General features: G+C 48.1%; 1 protein-coding gene across 1 annotated transcript; it reads left to right on the forward strand.

The window, feature by feature from the left end:
- Positions 1-7,524: 7,524 nt before the first annotated feature.
- LOC149346613 (uncharacterized) lies at positions 7,525-8,798 on the forward strand. Its single transcript, XM_089585424.1, has one exon. The coding sequence runs from the start codon at positions 7,560-7,562 to the stop codon at positions 8,703-8,705; it is 1,146 nt and encodes a 381-aa protein (XP_089441550.1). The 5' UTR covers positions 7,525-7,559; the 3' UTR covers positions 8,706-8,798.
- Positions 8,799-14,185: the final 5,387 nt, after the last annotated feature.

Below are 14,185 nucleotides of genomic sequence, written 5' to 3' on the forward strand. Positions count from 1 at the left end.
TATTACGGGTCAAAGCAGCACTATGGGCCAATTGGTTGATTGATTATCAGCGTAAGACTAGCGGGGCTTAACCGTGGAAAAACTGGGTCATGGTGAGAGTGCAACAATGCGCAAGCAGTAGATATTTGTTTTATATTTGACGACCTAGCAACTAGCAGGAGCTCCGGAACTTTAATAAGTTCACTGCTCTAAATAAAATCGCTCCACAAGCCGTAGCCGTATCAGACACAAGTATACACGATAGTAGAACAGAATGCGCTGTACGGCGTAAACCCTTCGATTCGCGCTCTGAGCGCTTATAATTAAGATCATGTGCGAAGATTCGCGCACTGAGAAGTGAGCACGCAAAACTACTCAAGAAGAGAAGGCTTTTGTTGCCTGCGGAAGTATTCCTAAATCTAGGTACTCCGGAGAAAGCTTGACGTAGAACGTACACGAGGAACACAATAGTCTAAGGTACGTTCAGTAGTGGCCTGCATGGAGCTTCGAGAGGAGCAATACAGAAGACCAGTCTCCTCCGTCCTCACGTCATAACTGCACGGTCACTAATATACATTCGTATCAGAGACTATACATCTCAGACGAGTTGAACACAACTAAAAACGAGTAACCCTTGGCATCTGCATGTCCACAAAATTTTATCAACAAGCAATATTCATCCAACTATTTTGAGTCAGTCGGCGGTGTTCGCAGGCATTATGCATGGATGACGCAAAACCGGTGAGGAAATTATATGCACTCCAGCTTACTGTAACTCTCTTTAAGCTTCAGTAAAACTAGAATACTTCAACTATAGCTGAAAAATTAATTACTACCGCTGTCAAAAGAACGCTGCACTGCTCTGCCGCAAGGTATGTCAAGCTGCTTTAATAGCGATAAGTAACCTTTAAGCTGTATTGCTGTCCGCTACTCTCTAACTACAAGGACAACAAAATAAACATTAAAGCCCGATTTCTCTGCAGCTACAACATATAGCCTTCGAACTGCGGAGTTAAATATTTAGTTGCATACTACACTTTATGATAACTCTTACTATCTATTAATAATGTCAGCCTTCACACGCTCATACAGGAGAGGGTGCTAAACCCTAATTGTGCAGACAATTTACTATACATCCTAGAGCCTTCTTGGCTCCCCGGCTGGTACACTTGATGTCAAATTCTAAACTTCCGTTCAAATGTTCAGCATTCAAAGTCCAAAAACATCTAACTATGCGCCCAAAACTATTCGCGTTACGTCTTTCTTTTCGCATTACAAACATTGTTTTCTCTAGCCATCTGCCGGCTTTCTTTGCCTTGATTATTAAATAAGTATCCTTGGCTTCGTCCGCAGTCTCATCTTGAAAATAATTTAATTCTCTCTTTCTTTTCTTCCAGTACTTTTTTTAGCTTCTTTCTGCAGAATGCAGAACGCCTATCATTCATTGAACCGCCACATGTTTCGTTTTTGTTTGAAGCTAAACTCCCATTGAAAGCAACTCTTTTATATACCTAGAGCTGCCACAAACTTCACGTTGCATATTGAAAAAACGATCTGCACTCAGCCACGCACCGTGTTTCTGCCTTAAAACTAAGCGACAGATTTAGAAACCTCTGTCACGCAATCGGAGACACCTTTCAGAAGTAGTTATCCTGGCGTTTACCTGAAGAAAACCAACCTTTCTAGAGAACGCCAAAAGTGGAAAAAGCGATGTTGTCGAAGCAGACATATAACGGAAACGCAGCGAAAAACTCTCGCCTAAACTGACATGCAGGCGCGGTGTTCGATTTTCGTCGTGACCGTGACAGAAATTTCAACAGGAAAAAAGAAATAGGCCTTCCCACTATGTTGGGTTTCTTTTCGGTTTCGATTTACTTTTCCGCTTTATAAATTGAACTCCTCTCAAAGAGACGGCCACGCATCTCTTTCGTTTTATCCGCTTCAAGGCCACGTCTTTCTTCCCTGTGTACACGCAGACATACGTCCACCTGGACGTAGGCAATAACTTTACCTTCCCTCCGGAAGAACCTGTCAGTGAAAGTGCTTTTCTTATCCTGAAGCCTTCTTAAGGTCAAGGACACATGAGAAATGCCGGCTGCAGTCCTACGATCTACTACCGTGTGAGCTTTTTCAAACAGAAAATATAGCAAACAAAAAATTCGGCCCGAAAGCTTTTTGATGTACACAAATCGTTGCAGTTTAATAAAATACGAAATCTCTCCCTAAAACTTCGAAATAGACGTTCTAACGCAGCATTCATCTTGAACTGGCGGCTCACTGGTCGTGGCTTGGTGTCTGTACGTAGCAGCCAACAGTTGTGTCAAAACCTTGAAATACTCTTTGTTCTAGATATCAGAAAGTTATCCTTGAAGTTAAGCTAACCCAGAGGTATTGAAATTAATTTCAAGCCGCCGTGGTGGCCCAGTGGTTATGGAGCTCGGCTGCTGACCCGAAAGACGCGGGTTCGATCCCGGCCGCGGCGGTTGAATTTCTCTGGAGGAGAAATTCTAGAGGCCCGTGTACTGTGCGATGTCAGTGCACGTTAAAGAACCCCAGGTGGTCGAAATTTCCGCAGGCCTCCACTACGGCGTCTCTCATAGCCTTAGTCGTTTGGGACGTTAAATCCCATAAACCAACCAACAAACCAACCAAATTAATTTCAAGGAAGACTTCGCCTTCTTAAATAGAACAGCAATTAAGTTTGTGTTTATAACTCAAATTCTTTCGGAAAGAACACATCATTTGTGGAATCTCGAGTGATCAACGCATTCTGAATGTGGTAAGCAGTACTACCACACACTTTATTTAGGCACTCACATTCTAAACACAGGGAAAGAAAAATGCACTTAATGACGACATGGAGTTTTCAGTTCCATCAGTTACACCAGTGTGACTAAGCGGCTTACTTAAGATCGCCACTTGTCACGTGACCTGTTGTCTCTGTTGATGGTGCTTGCCTGGAGGGCTTTGCAAGGAAGAAGAATTGTGTTTCTAGTCGACTTCAGGACCATAACGTGCTCCTTACAGTCGCAGTAATGCGTTCACACAGAGAGCTTAAGGTTAAGGTTCGTCCCTCAGAAAGGCATACTACTTCGAATTAGTTCTGCAAGGAGGTTCTTGAAAAAAGTTATTTAAGGTAGAAATAATGGTTTGGTTTATGGGGGTTTAATGTCCGAAAGCTACTCAAGCTGTCAGAGACGCCGTAGTGAAGGACTTCGGAAATTTTGACCACCTTGGATTCTTTAACGTGCACTGACGTCGCACGGTACATAGGCCACTAGAATTTCTCCTGCATCGCAATTTGTCGCAAGTTAATAAATAAGCGCAAGGTAGCCGACATAAGAAAGTTTACCATGGAGAAAATCGAGCATGCTCTAAGGAATGGAGGTAGCCTAAAATCAGTGAGGAGAAAACTGGGCATAGGTAAAAACCAGATGTATGCGCTAAAAGACAAACAGGGCAATGTCATCAGCAAAATGGATAAGATAGTTGAATTAGCCGAAGAGTTCTACACAAATCTATACAGTAGCGAATCTAATCATCAAGTTACTGAGGGAGGCAGTCGAGCACAGCAATGGGACATCCCGCCAGTAACGAAGGAGGAAGTAAAGAAAGCCTTAGGAGCAATGTAAAGAGGGAAAGCAGCTGGTGGGGATTAGGTAACAACAGATTTGCTGAAGGACGGAGGAGAGATTGTGCTACAAAAACTAGCCACCCTGTATACGCAATGCCTTGTGACCTCGAGAGTACCAGAAGCTTGGAAGAACGCTAACATTATCTTAATTCATAAGAACGGAGACGTCAAGGACTTGAAGAATTACAGACCGATCAGCTTATTGTCCGTTGCCTACAAGGTATTTACTAAGGTAATCGTTAATAGAATCAGGACAACCTTGGTCTTTAGTCAACCAAATGATCAGGCAGGTTTTCGCAAAGGATACTCGACAATAGACCACATTCACACTATCAATCAGGTGATAGAGAAATGCGCAGAATATAACCAACCCCTATATATAGGCTTCATTGATTACGAGAAAGCATTCGACTCAGTGGAAACCTCAGCTGTCATGCAGGCATTGCGGAATCAGGGTGTGGAAGAGTGCTATGTGAAAATATTGGAATATATTTATAACGATTGCACAGCTACTATAGTTCTCCATAAAGTCAGCAATAAAATTCCAATATGGAAAGGTGTCAGGCAGGGAGACACGATCTCGCCAATGCTCTTCACTGCCTGCTTACAGGAGGTATTCCGGGGACTGGAATGGGAAGAGTTGGGGATAAGAGTTAATGGAGAATACCTGAGTAATTTGCGATTCGCTGATGACATTGCCTTGCTAAGCCACTCAGGACAAGAACTGAAAAGCATGATCAATCAGCTAGACAGGCAGAGTAGAACGGTGGGGCTAAGAATTAACATGCAGAAAACCAAAGTAATGTTCAATAGCCTTGCAAGGGAACAGCAGTTCGCAATTGGTAGCGAGGTGCTAGAAGTAGTAAGAGAATATGTCTACTTAGGGCAGGTAGTGACCGCAGATCCGGATCATGAGAGGGAAATAACTAGAAGAATAAGAATGGGGTGGAGCGCGTATGGCAGGTTCTCTCAGGTCATGAATGGTAGCTTACCAATATCCATGAAGAGAAAAGTATATAACAGCTGTATCCTACCGGTACTCACCTATGGGGCAGAAACGTGGAGGCTAACAAAGAGGGTTCAGCTTAAGTTAAGAACAACGCAGCGATCTATGGAAAGGAAAATGATAGGTGTAACGTTAGGAGATCGGAAGAGGGCGGAGTGGGTGAGGGAACAAACGCGGGTTAATGACATCCTAGTTGAAATCAAGAGGAAGAAGTGGGCTTGGGCAGGGCATGCAATGCGAAGGCAAGATAACCGCTGGCCCTTAAGGGTAACGGAGTGGATTCCAAGAGAAAGCAAACGTAGCAGGGGGCGGCAGAATGTTAGGTGGGCGGATGAGATTAAGAAGTTTGCGGGGATACAGTGGCCGCAGCTGGCGAAGGACAGGGTTAATTGGAGAGACATGGGAGAGGCCTTTGTCCTGCAGTGGGTGTAGTCAGGCTGATGATGATGATGATGATGATGATGCAATTTGTCCAGCACGGCCAGAATCGAATCCGAGTCTTTCGAGTGAGCAGCCGAGCGGCATAACCACTGAGCCACCTTGGCGGGCCAAGGTAGAAAAGCTGAATTTCTCCCATCCAAGAGAGTAGCTCATTGTTGACCTTCGATTCCCAACTTTTTCATTGGAGAGGATACAGGATAGGATTGTTCACTTGTAAATCTTTCATTTCACTTATTTGCCCTAAAGGCCTATAACCGGGCATTATATAGGGGGAGGAGAAAAACATCAAATTGCACTTCTGTGCAAGTAAATGAATTTATGATGGAAAACAAGTATTAAAGCTAAGCATCACACATCTGCTGACGAACTCTAAACACCTTACAGAACCTAGTGATATAGCATGCAAAACAGAAATGAACATGCACACATATTTCTTCACCTACAAGCTGCTAATTATAACTAAGTTGAAATAAAACTTTTAAGCGTTTGTAGTGTCGGCAATGTCCTTTGTTAAGCGATTTCATTCATTCACGACTAAGTGTGAAAAAAAAGCGATTGACCTCATGCAGTATGTGTGAAGCACAGTTCAACTTTAAGGTTGTGGTCAATAAAGCGGTAATTCTGAACGTTGGTCCTGTCCACACCTTCGTTTGTCGTTGTCTTTTCGCGCTGCATTCTTAACCATGCTCGCCCGAGTTTGCCGAGGATAGGAGCTAAAGCAGTTAATGCTTTAAAATATTAGAAAAGTGCCGTGTGTGGCCAGGAACGAGGGAACATGGCATCATTCCCACTTCTGAACAACAGTTGTTTGGAGTTGTGCCGCGCTTTCTTTGCTCGACTTGTACGTAATCTGTCTATACAGTTTGTTTATCCCATGTTGGTAGCCGAGGTTCTACTTATATTTCACATTGAAACCTTTTCTTATTTCAGTGCGCTCAGATCCCTAAACGTACCTTTTCTTATCGTGAAGTTCGGTCTTAGAGAATGAGAAGCCTACTGAGGGCCAAAATAACATTTTTGGCAATGGATTGTTCGTGAGCAAATTAATACGCTCCAATTTTGAAACAATGTCTACTCCTTAGAAAATACCGCATAAGGTCTATGCTTTTAACTTTGACTTCACCAAAGAAAACCGTCAAGCCTGCTGGCACCACTGCACGGTCAAATGGTTGCTTAATGCAGCTCGCAACGGCAGCTGTAAGCAGCAGAGTAATGCAATCTAGCTTGCCGTTTTAGGACGCTTGCAGATATTATGAAGCCTTCATTATTACTGTAGTCAGAAATTAAACCAGAAAAAGGTACAGTAGCAGTGTCCTATTCGCAATGGTTTGCGAACTCCCATTAGTGCGTCCTCTACCACACAAAAGCGCAGACGCTGCTAAATCTGTCAGACAAAACGGCCCCATTTAGTGAGACCGGCAATAAACGCAGTAATAGCGCCGTTTAGTAATCATTTTAATTATTAAAGCGAGGAGCCGAAATTATTTTCGAGGAAGAGCAGATAGCTCACACGCACTAGCGCGCATCTGAGCTTAAATCTCTTTTGGGATACCTTCGTAGCTTGAGAAGCTGAGAAACTCTCTGAATGGAACTTGGAGGCTGTAATTTTGAAAGAGCTCCTGAAACTTTGGAGAGGCGTTGCCGACGCCCACCACAACCCAGGAAAATGAATTCAGGGATGTTATAAACGGTAACGACTCGCTAACAACCCGCGCCGCCGCGAGGTTTTTGGCGAGCCGCATCCTGGGGAACTCTAGAAAGCGCTGCGAAATGCGGGCTGTTATATAATCGTTTGCTAACTAGACTCATGAACTGGTAGCGGATGCAATTATGGCTGCGCTAGGAGCTACTTACGCAAGAGGCTATTAACGCCGTTGCGTCTCTTTCCATCCCTGGCTTCCAAGCGCAACTGGAAATTGCTCTGGGCAGTCGCACTGTTACTACTTGCGGAAGCGCCAGACAACAGGCCGTGAAGGACAATTGAAAACAAAACAGAATGACTAAAACATTTCCAGCTTTCACGGAACTGACAAAGCAACTTCATCTGTCGACGACCATTAGTGAAGACTGCATAACTGTAAGGAAATATTGACACCGTCCATTCATCGTCGTCGTTCTACTAGACCCACGAGAGCGCGGAATGCGCGCGCGAGCTGGCCTTAGGAAGAAGCCGAAGTGTCTGGCTGCGAATGCTCCGCTTTTGGGACCGCTACTGACGTCCGCTGCAGTCGCCTACTTTGAAGTGTCCAACCGAGCCGGACGTACCGTACCATCCGTGACATCTGGTGGAGGTGCTGGGTAACGCATTCCATGCCTCGGACTCCCCCAGCAAGCAGGGATTCAAGTCCTCGAGGGTCATCTGCCATCGAGGTGACGCCTGTACACCACGGTAGCCGCCGGCTCCAAGGCCTTCAACCCGAGTTCGGGTTTCTGGAGTCTCGCTCAACACAAGCGGTTCGTTCAGCGCCATCGTCGACGACCGTCCAGCCCGAAATAGGCATGCAGACGACGATTAGTTCACCTTCTGTTGTGCTGCAGCAGCCTCGGGAGCCACCGATCTTCCAAGGTTCTCCAGGCGAAGACCCGGAAGACTGGCTGGAGAAATTTGAACGCGTAGCCCGGTACAACAGATGGGCGGAAGACTCGAAGCTTCAACACGTGTTCTTTTCGCTGGAGGGCGCAGCTCGTACGTGGTTCGAGAACCGGGAGTCGTCCATAACGACATGGAACGTATTTAAAGACCAGTTCCTGAAGGATTTCACTACGGTGATTCGAAGAGAACGGGCCGATCTGCTCCTTCAGTCCCGAACCCAGCTACCAAATGAAAGCATACTGGTATACTTCGAAGAGATGGCAAAGTTATTTCGTCGAGCTGACCCGGACATGACAGAGCAGAAGAAACTCCGGTACCTTATGCGAGGTGTCAAGGAGCAAATCTTTGCCGGACTGGTTCGCAATCCACCGAGCACGGTCGCAGAGTTTCTGTCGGAGGCAACCACCATGGAAAAGACACTCGATATGCGGTTGCGGCAGTACGAGCGTCAGCCTTTGGCCATGACTGCGGTAGCCACGGACATCAGTAACACCCACATGCTTCGCGAAACCGTACGAGCTATCGTTCGCGAGGAGCTCCAGAAGCTGTTCCCGGCTACGCCGCCTGCGCCAACGGTTTCTGCTCTATCCGAGGTTATTCGGGAAGAGGTGCAGCAGGCGCTTACAACACCAGCTCCCTTCCAGCCGTCCACAGCCCCACCGCGAATGACATACGCCGCTGTTGCTCGTCGCGCACAACCGCCGCCGAGTCGTCTTCAGGAAACCCCGGCCTCTTTTCGGCCGCCACCACCTGCTCGTCCTGCTCCATCGTATCCCCGTAAAAGTGACATCTGGCGCACTCCAAACTACCGTCCTCTCTGCTATCACTGCGGTGAGCCGGGTCACCTGTACCGCAACTGCCGGTATCGCCAGATGGGCCTGCCGGGGTTCCCTGCAGATGCACCACGTCCGCAGCCTGGGCAGCGACCCAGAGAAATCAACGATTATCTGGCCGAATCTGCCGGTGGGAGACGCAGGTCGCCATCTCCACGTCGTCGGTCTTACGGTGACTTTCCTCGGGGAAGGTCGCCAAGCCCCCGCCAGGAAAACTAAAAGCAGCAACCTTTGAGGGGGAGGTTGCTCACCGACGAAATGTAACAGACCCTCCTACGCCGCAACTAGGTGGCCACCCGATGCCACGACCGAATGCCGTACAACACCGTGAACCGCCGACTCTACGTGAATGCCACCTGACGTATCGAAATGAAACCGCACCGCACCGCAGCCGTGACCGAACACCGCGCCGTACCTCTCACACGACGTCTACGACAGCAAACCTGAGCATTTCCCTCGACGGAACAGACGTCACTGCACTCGTCGACACAGGGGCGGATTACTCTATCCTCAGTGGAACTTTCGCCGCCACTCTGAAAGAGGTCACCACTCCGTGGATGGGCCCACAGATTCGTACAGCCAGGGGTCACTTAGTTACACCGACCGGGACTTGCACATCAAGAGTAGCAGTTCAAGGCGCAACCTACCTGGCAACGTTCGTTATACTTGAACATTGTTCACGTGACGTCATTCTCGGGATGGATTTCTTGACCGAGAATGGAGCGGTCATCGACCTCCAGTCAAAGGCCGTGTGTTTCTCCACAGAGAATGCAATACACAGAGATCCAGACCATCCGACCGCACTTTGCATCCTGGATGACCACGTCACCATCCCACCTCGTTCGAGTATTATGGTTTCTGTCGGCGCCAAGACTGTGCGGAATTTCGAAGGCGTCGCGGAAGGCAACCAGATCTTGCTTTTTGCCAGGAGCCTTGCTGTCGCCAGAGGAGTCGTTAATCTCGTCGACGGAGAAACAGAAGTGCTGATAACCAATTTCGGTGGTGCACACCAACATCTGAACGTGGGAACCGTTGTGGCTCACGTTGATGCCATCGCCCATGTCAGCAGCACACCCAGTATTTCCACAATGTCGTTTTCGCAACAGCAGAGCCCAGTCACTGGTTTCACGTTCGACGTCAATCCAGCACTCTCCCCGACGCAGCAACAACAAGTTAAAGATCTTCTTCTGCGCTACGGCGACACCTTCTCGGTATCATCGCGTGTTGGACGAACTCACCTAACGAAGCATCGCATTATTACGGACGATAACATGCACCCTCTCCGACAGTCCCCCTACCGAGTGTCTCCCGCTGAACGCGACGCTATTAGCCGCCAAGTGAAAGAAATGCTCCGCGACGACGTAATTCGTCCTTCCCGGAGTCCCTGGGCAGCGCCAGTCGTCCTTGTGAAGAAGAAAGACGGAACATTGCGGTTCTGTGTAGACTACCGTCGCTTAAACAAAATCACCAAAAAGGATGTCTATCCTCTCCCCCGGATCGACGACGCTCTGGATCGCCTTTGTAGCGCGAAATACTTTTCTTCGATGGACCTCAAGTCAGGTTACTGGCAAATTGAGGTCGATGAGCGGGACCGTGAAAAAACAGCTTTTATTACTCCAGATGGCCTGTACGAATTTACGGCCATGCCCTTTGGACTGTGCTCTGCACCGGCAACTTTCCAACGCCTTATGGATATCGTCCTTGCCGATTTAAAATGGCAGACGTGTCTCGTCTATCTTGACGATGTTGTCGTCTTCGCCCCGACTTTCCAGGAGCATCTTCACCACCTCGAATTGGTCCTACAAGCAATAAGGTCTTCTGGACTCACGCTCAAAAATGAGAAATGCCACTTTGCGTATACAGAGCTGAAGTTCTTAGGGCACGTTGTGAATCAAGCCGGTGTTCAGCCTGATCCTGAAAAAACAACCGCTATTGCCCATTTTCCGCCGCCGCAAGACCTGAAAGCTGTCCGCCGTTTTCTTGGATTGTGCGCGTATTACCGTCGCCTCGTGAAAGATTTTGCTCGCATTGCCGAGCCGCTGACGCGCCTAACACGGTCGGACACACCTTTCAGATGGGAAGCAGCGCAAGAAAATGCATTCCGCAGCCTTCAAAGCCTCCTGCAGGCGCCTCCCGTTCTGGCTCACTTCGACGTCAACGCCGACACGGAGCTCCATACTGATGCCAGCAACATCGGCTTAGGTGCTGTCCTGGTCCAGATCCAAGCGGGTCAAGAACGGGTCATCGCTTACGCAAGTCGATGTTTGTCACCAGCCGAATCAAACTATTCCGCTACCGAGAAAGAATGCCTTGCCATTGTATGGGCCACTTCGAAATTCCGCCCGTACCTTTACGGCAAAAATTTTAAGGTGGTGACCGATCATCATGCCTTATGCTGGCTCGCAAGCCTTAAAGACCCGTCCGCTCGCCTCGTCCGATGGAGTCTGCGGCTCCAGGAATACGACATGACTGTCGTGTACAAATCCGGGCGCAAGCACTCTGACGCCGATTGTCTGTCCCGCGCCCCAGTAGATCCTTCTACCGACGCCTGTAATGATGACGACATCTTACTGAGTGCTCTCAGCGCCTCCTGCCTCGCTGACCAACAATGCGCCGACCTCGAACTTCGAGATGTAATGGAATTTCTCAACGGCAGCAACACGACCGCACCACGCGCTTTCAGGCGCGTGTTGCCATCTTTATGCATCCGCAATGGTCTTCTGGTCAAGAAAAATTTCGCTCCAAACAATACGCAATACCTAATCGTCGTACCGGCTAGCCTGCGCAATGAAATCCTCCAGGCCTCCCATGACGAACCCACTTCTGGACATTTGGGCATAGCCTGAACGCTAGCCCGAATCCAAGAGAATTACTACTGGCCTCGCCTCCGTGCTGATGTCACTCACTACGTCAAAACGTGCCGAGCCTGTCAGCGTCGCAAGGTACCGTCAAGCAAACAAGCTGGGTTCTTGATGCCCATTAGACCACCTACAAGGCCCTTCCAACAAATAGGAATGGACATGCTGGGTCCGTTCCCACGTTCGAACTCTGGCAACAAATGGATAATTGTCGCGACGGACTACCTTACCCGCTATGCAGAAACGTCAGCTCTACCCAGCGGCACCGCTTTAGAAGTCGCCAAGTTCTTCGTGCATCAGCTCGTACTCCGCCATGGGGCACCTGAAGTGCTGATCACTGACAGAGGCCCTGCGTTCATGGCTGAGCTGCTGCAGGAGATCTTGGTTTACAGTCATACCGACCACCGCCGAACAACGTCGTACCACCCTCAAACGAACGGGTTGACTGAAAGACTGAACCGAACCCTTTCTGACATGATTTCTATGTACGTCGATATTGAACACAAAACGTGGGACGAAGTGCTTCCTTATGTCACCTTCGCCTACAATACGGCCATGCAAGAAACAACGCAGATGTCCCCATTCCACCTCGTCTACGGTCGTGCAGTGACGACGATGCTCGACGCAATGTTACCACATCTGGACGACTCTAGCCTTCACACTGATACCTACACGTTCCTGGAACGCGCCGAAGCTGCTCGCCAACTGGCCAAAGTTCGAATTCAGGACCAACAACTTCGAGATGCAGATCGCTACAATCGGCGCCGTCATGACGTCCATTATGCGCCCGGCGACAGTGTGTGGGTGTGGTTCCCCATTCGGCGACGAGGACTGAGCGAAAAACTCCTCCATCGCTACTTCGGACCATACCGCGTGGTCAGGTCATTGGGCGACCTCAACTACGAGGTCATTCCCGATGGATTTCGGAAGTCCCGACGGTCTCCGTGCCCTGAAGTGGTTCACGTGGTCCGCCTGAAGCCTTATCACGAGCGGTAGCCTCGCCCACTAGTCCCGTTCATTCCTTCCGACCTCTCCACTCACTCCCAGCATCGGGACGATGCTTCTTTTTGCCCGGGAGTAATGACACCGTCCATTCATCGTCGTCGTTCTACTAGACCCACGAGAGCGCGGAATGCGCGCGCGAGCTGGCCTTAGGAAGAAGCCGAAGTGTCTGGCTGCGAATGCTCCGCTTTTGGGACCGCTACTGACGTCCGCTGCAGTCGCCTACTTTGAAGTGTCCAACCGAGCCGGACGTACCGTACCATCCGTGACAATATCATTAACTGGAAAGGCGTTTCCACGGTAGAAAACAATGAATGCTGCATGAACGTGTTTAGTGACGAGCTACTTTTAGTGCGTACGGCAAATTCTTACCAAAATAATTGTTCCTGCACTGGAAGCCATTCACGCAGCCTCTAGAAATCAACGAAATGTACTCAATCTTTGCAATCCACGCTGCAATGATGAACGCTAAGTGGTGACAGCAGTTGGAAGTAAAATCTTTTCTAAAAATTTTCTCTCCTACAGCACCAGTGATTCCACGGTTAAGTAATTTATAAGGCAACCCAATATATTGTACCCTCTTAACTCATTGGTTACAAATTTTGGGACATTGTAAATAACGTGAAAACGGTATAGCAGATTCCGCTTAACACGGCGGACCATGTGGGGCTAGGACGACAGAATACGAAGTATCCGTTCCCATTGATGATGATGAGTTGTATTAGTTAAAGCTTCTGTTTGATAATCTTCACTATCATCCTTTTCGCGTAGTGGTACTTCATTATCCATCTCAGTTGTAACACCTCTGTAGACCGGCCAAGGCAAAGTTCACGCGGAACACCTGCTTTGAAGGGATTATAGATGTTTGCATAATACGCTATAGCTTATGAAGGCTGAAAGAAATCTTAGCTTAATATGCTAACACTGCCTTCAAATTGCTCAAAGTCCAAACTTGAAAACACGTCCACTACTCTTGGTTTGAAGCACTTTGCGAGAAAATTGCATTTGCAAGAACTTCGTCTCCATATATAACAATCTGTTAACGTACCTCAAAATGAATAAGGGAGGGGAAAACCTCAGGCTGCTTGAGCCAACGTTTCGACGAGAGGACTTGTCTTGCCCAGACGAAGACAAGTCCTCTTGTCGAAACGTTGGCTCAAGCAACCTGAGGTTTTCCCCTCCCTTGTTCATTTTGTGATCGCCAAGGACCATCTACCACACCCTCTCTCTACCATGTTAACGTACCTGTTAGCACCGAATTCCTCAGTGTGTACGTAGCACCGCTGTTTTGGTGCGTAATCCGATTACTTCCCCCTCGCTGTAATCCTTTACGGCGTTCGGCAGGTTGTGATCCAAGAGCAGGCCTTCGTCCCTCGCGCTCGTTGTTTCTGAGCTAGTGCCGTAGTCGGCTGCCGCCGCTCGGTTCGACGGGTTGCGCAATAATAGAAAAGGAAAAGGAGGCTACCTTGAAATACGTGACTTCGCTGCTTTTCCTTCCTATTTTATTTTATTCTATGGATGGCTAAATAACAGCTCCGTCTGAAGAGCCAGTCGGTCACCTGCCTATCGCTCATCGCAGATCACGACTGTTATCAAAAAAGCGCCGGCCACTCACTTCGAGAGAGTGAGCGCAGGAGCGCAATCATGCGAGTTTTTTAAATGTCTTGTGGGTTTCTTTACATGCTGAAAAAAGGACAACGTATGCTAAAGAAAAGAGGACCGCTTGTTTCGTAACGCCCTTTACAACTTAACTAAACGCTATTGAACATAATGAGGATATCGAACGTTCTGCATAAGTAATTTTATGTAATTAAACTAATTAAACTTCATTTTAAAAAT

The sequence above is a fragment of the Amblyomma mixtum genome, chromosome 4 (genome assembly GCF_055824585.1).
Source record: "Amblyomma mixtum isolate Tamu chromosome 4, ASM5582458v1, whole genome shotgun sequence".
NCBI lineage: Eukaryota > Metazoa > Arthropoda > Arachnida > Ixodida > Ixodidae > Amblyomma > Amblyomma mixtum.

Coding starts and splice junctions, on each gene's coding strand:
- LOC149346613 (XM_089585424.1), top strand. CDS start 7,560: ATGCAGACGACGATTAGTTCACCTTCTGTTGTGCTGCAGCAGCCTCGG.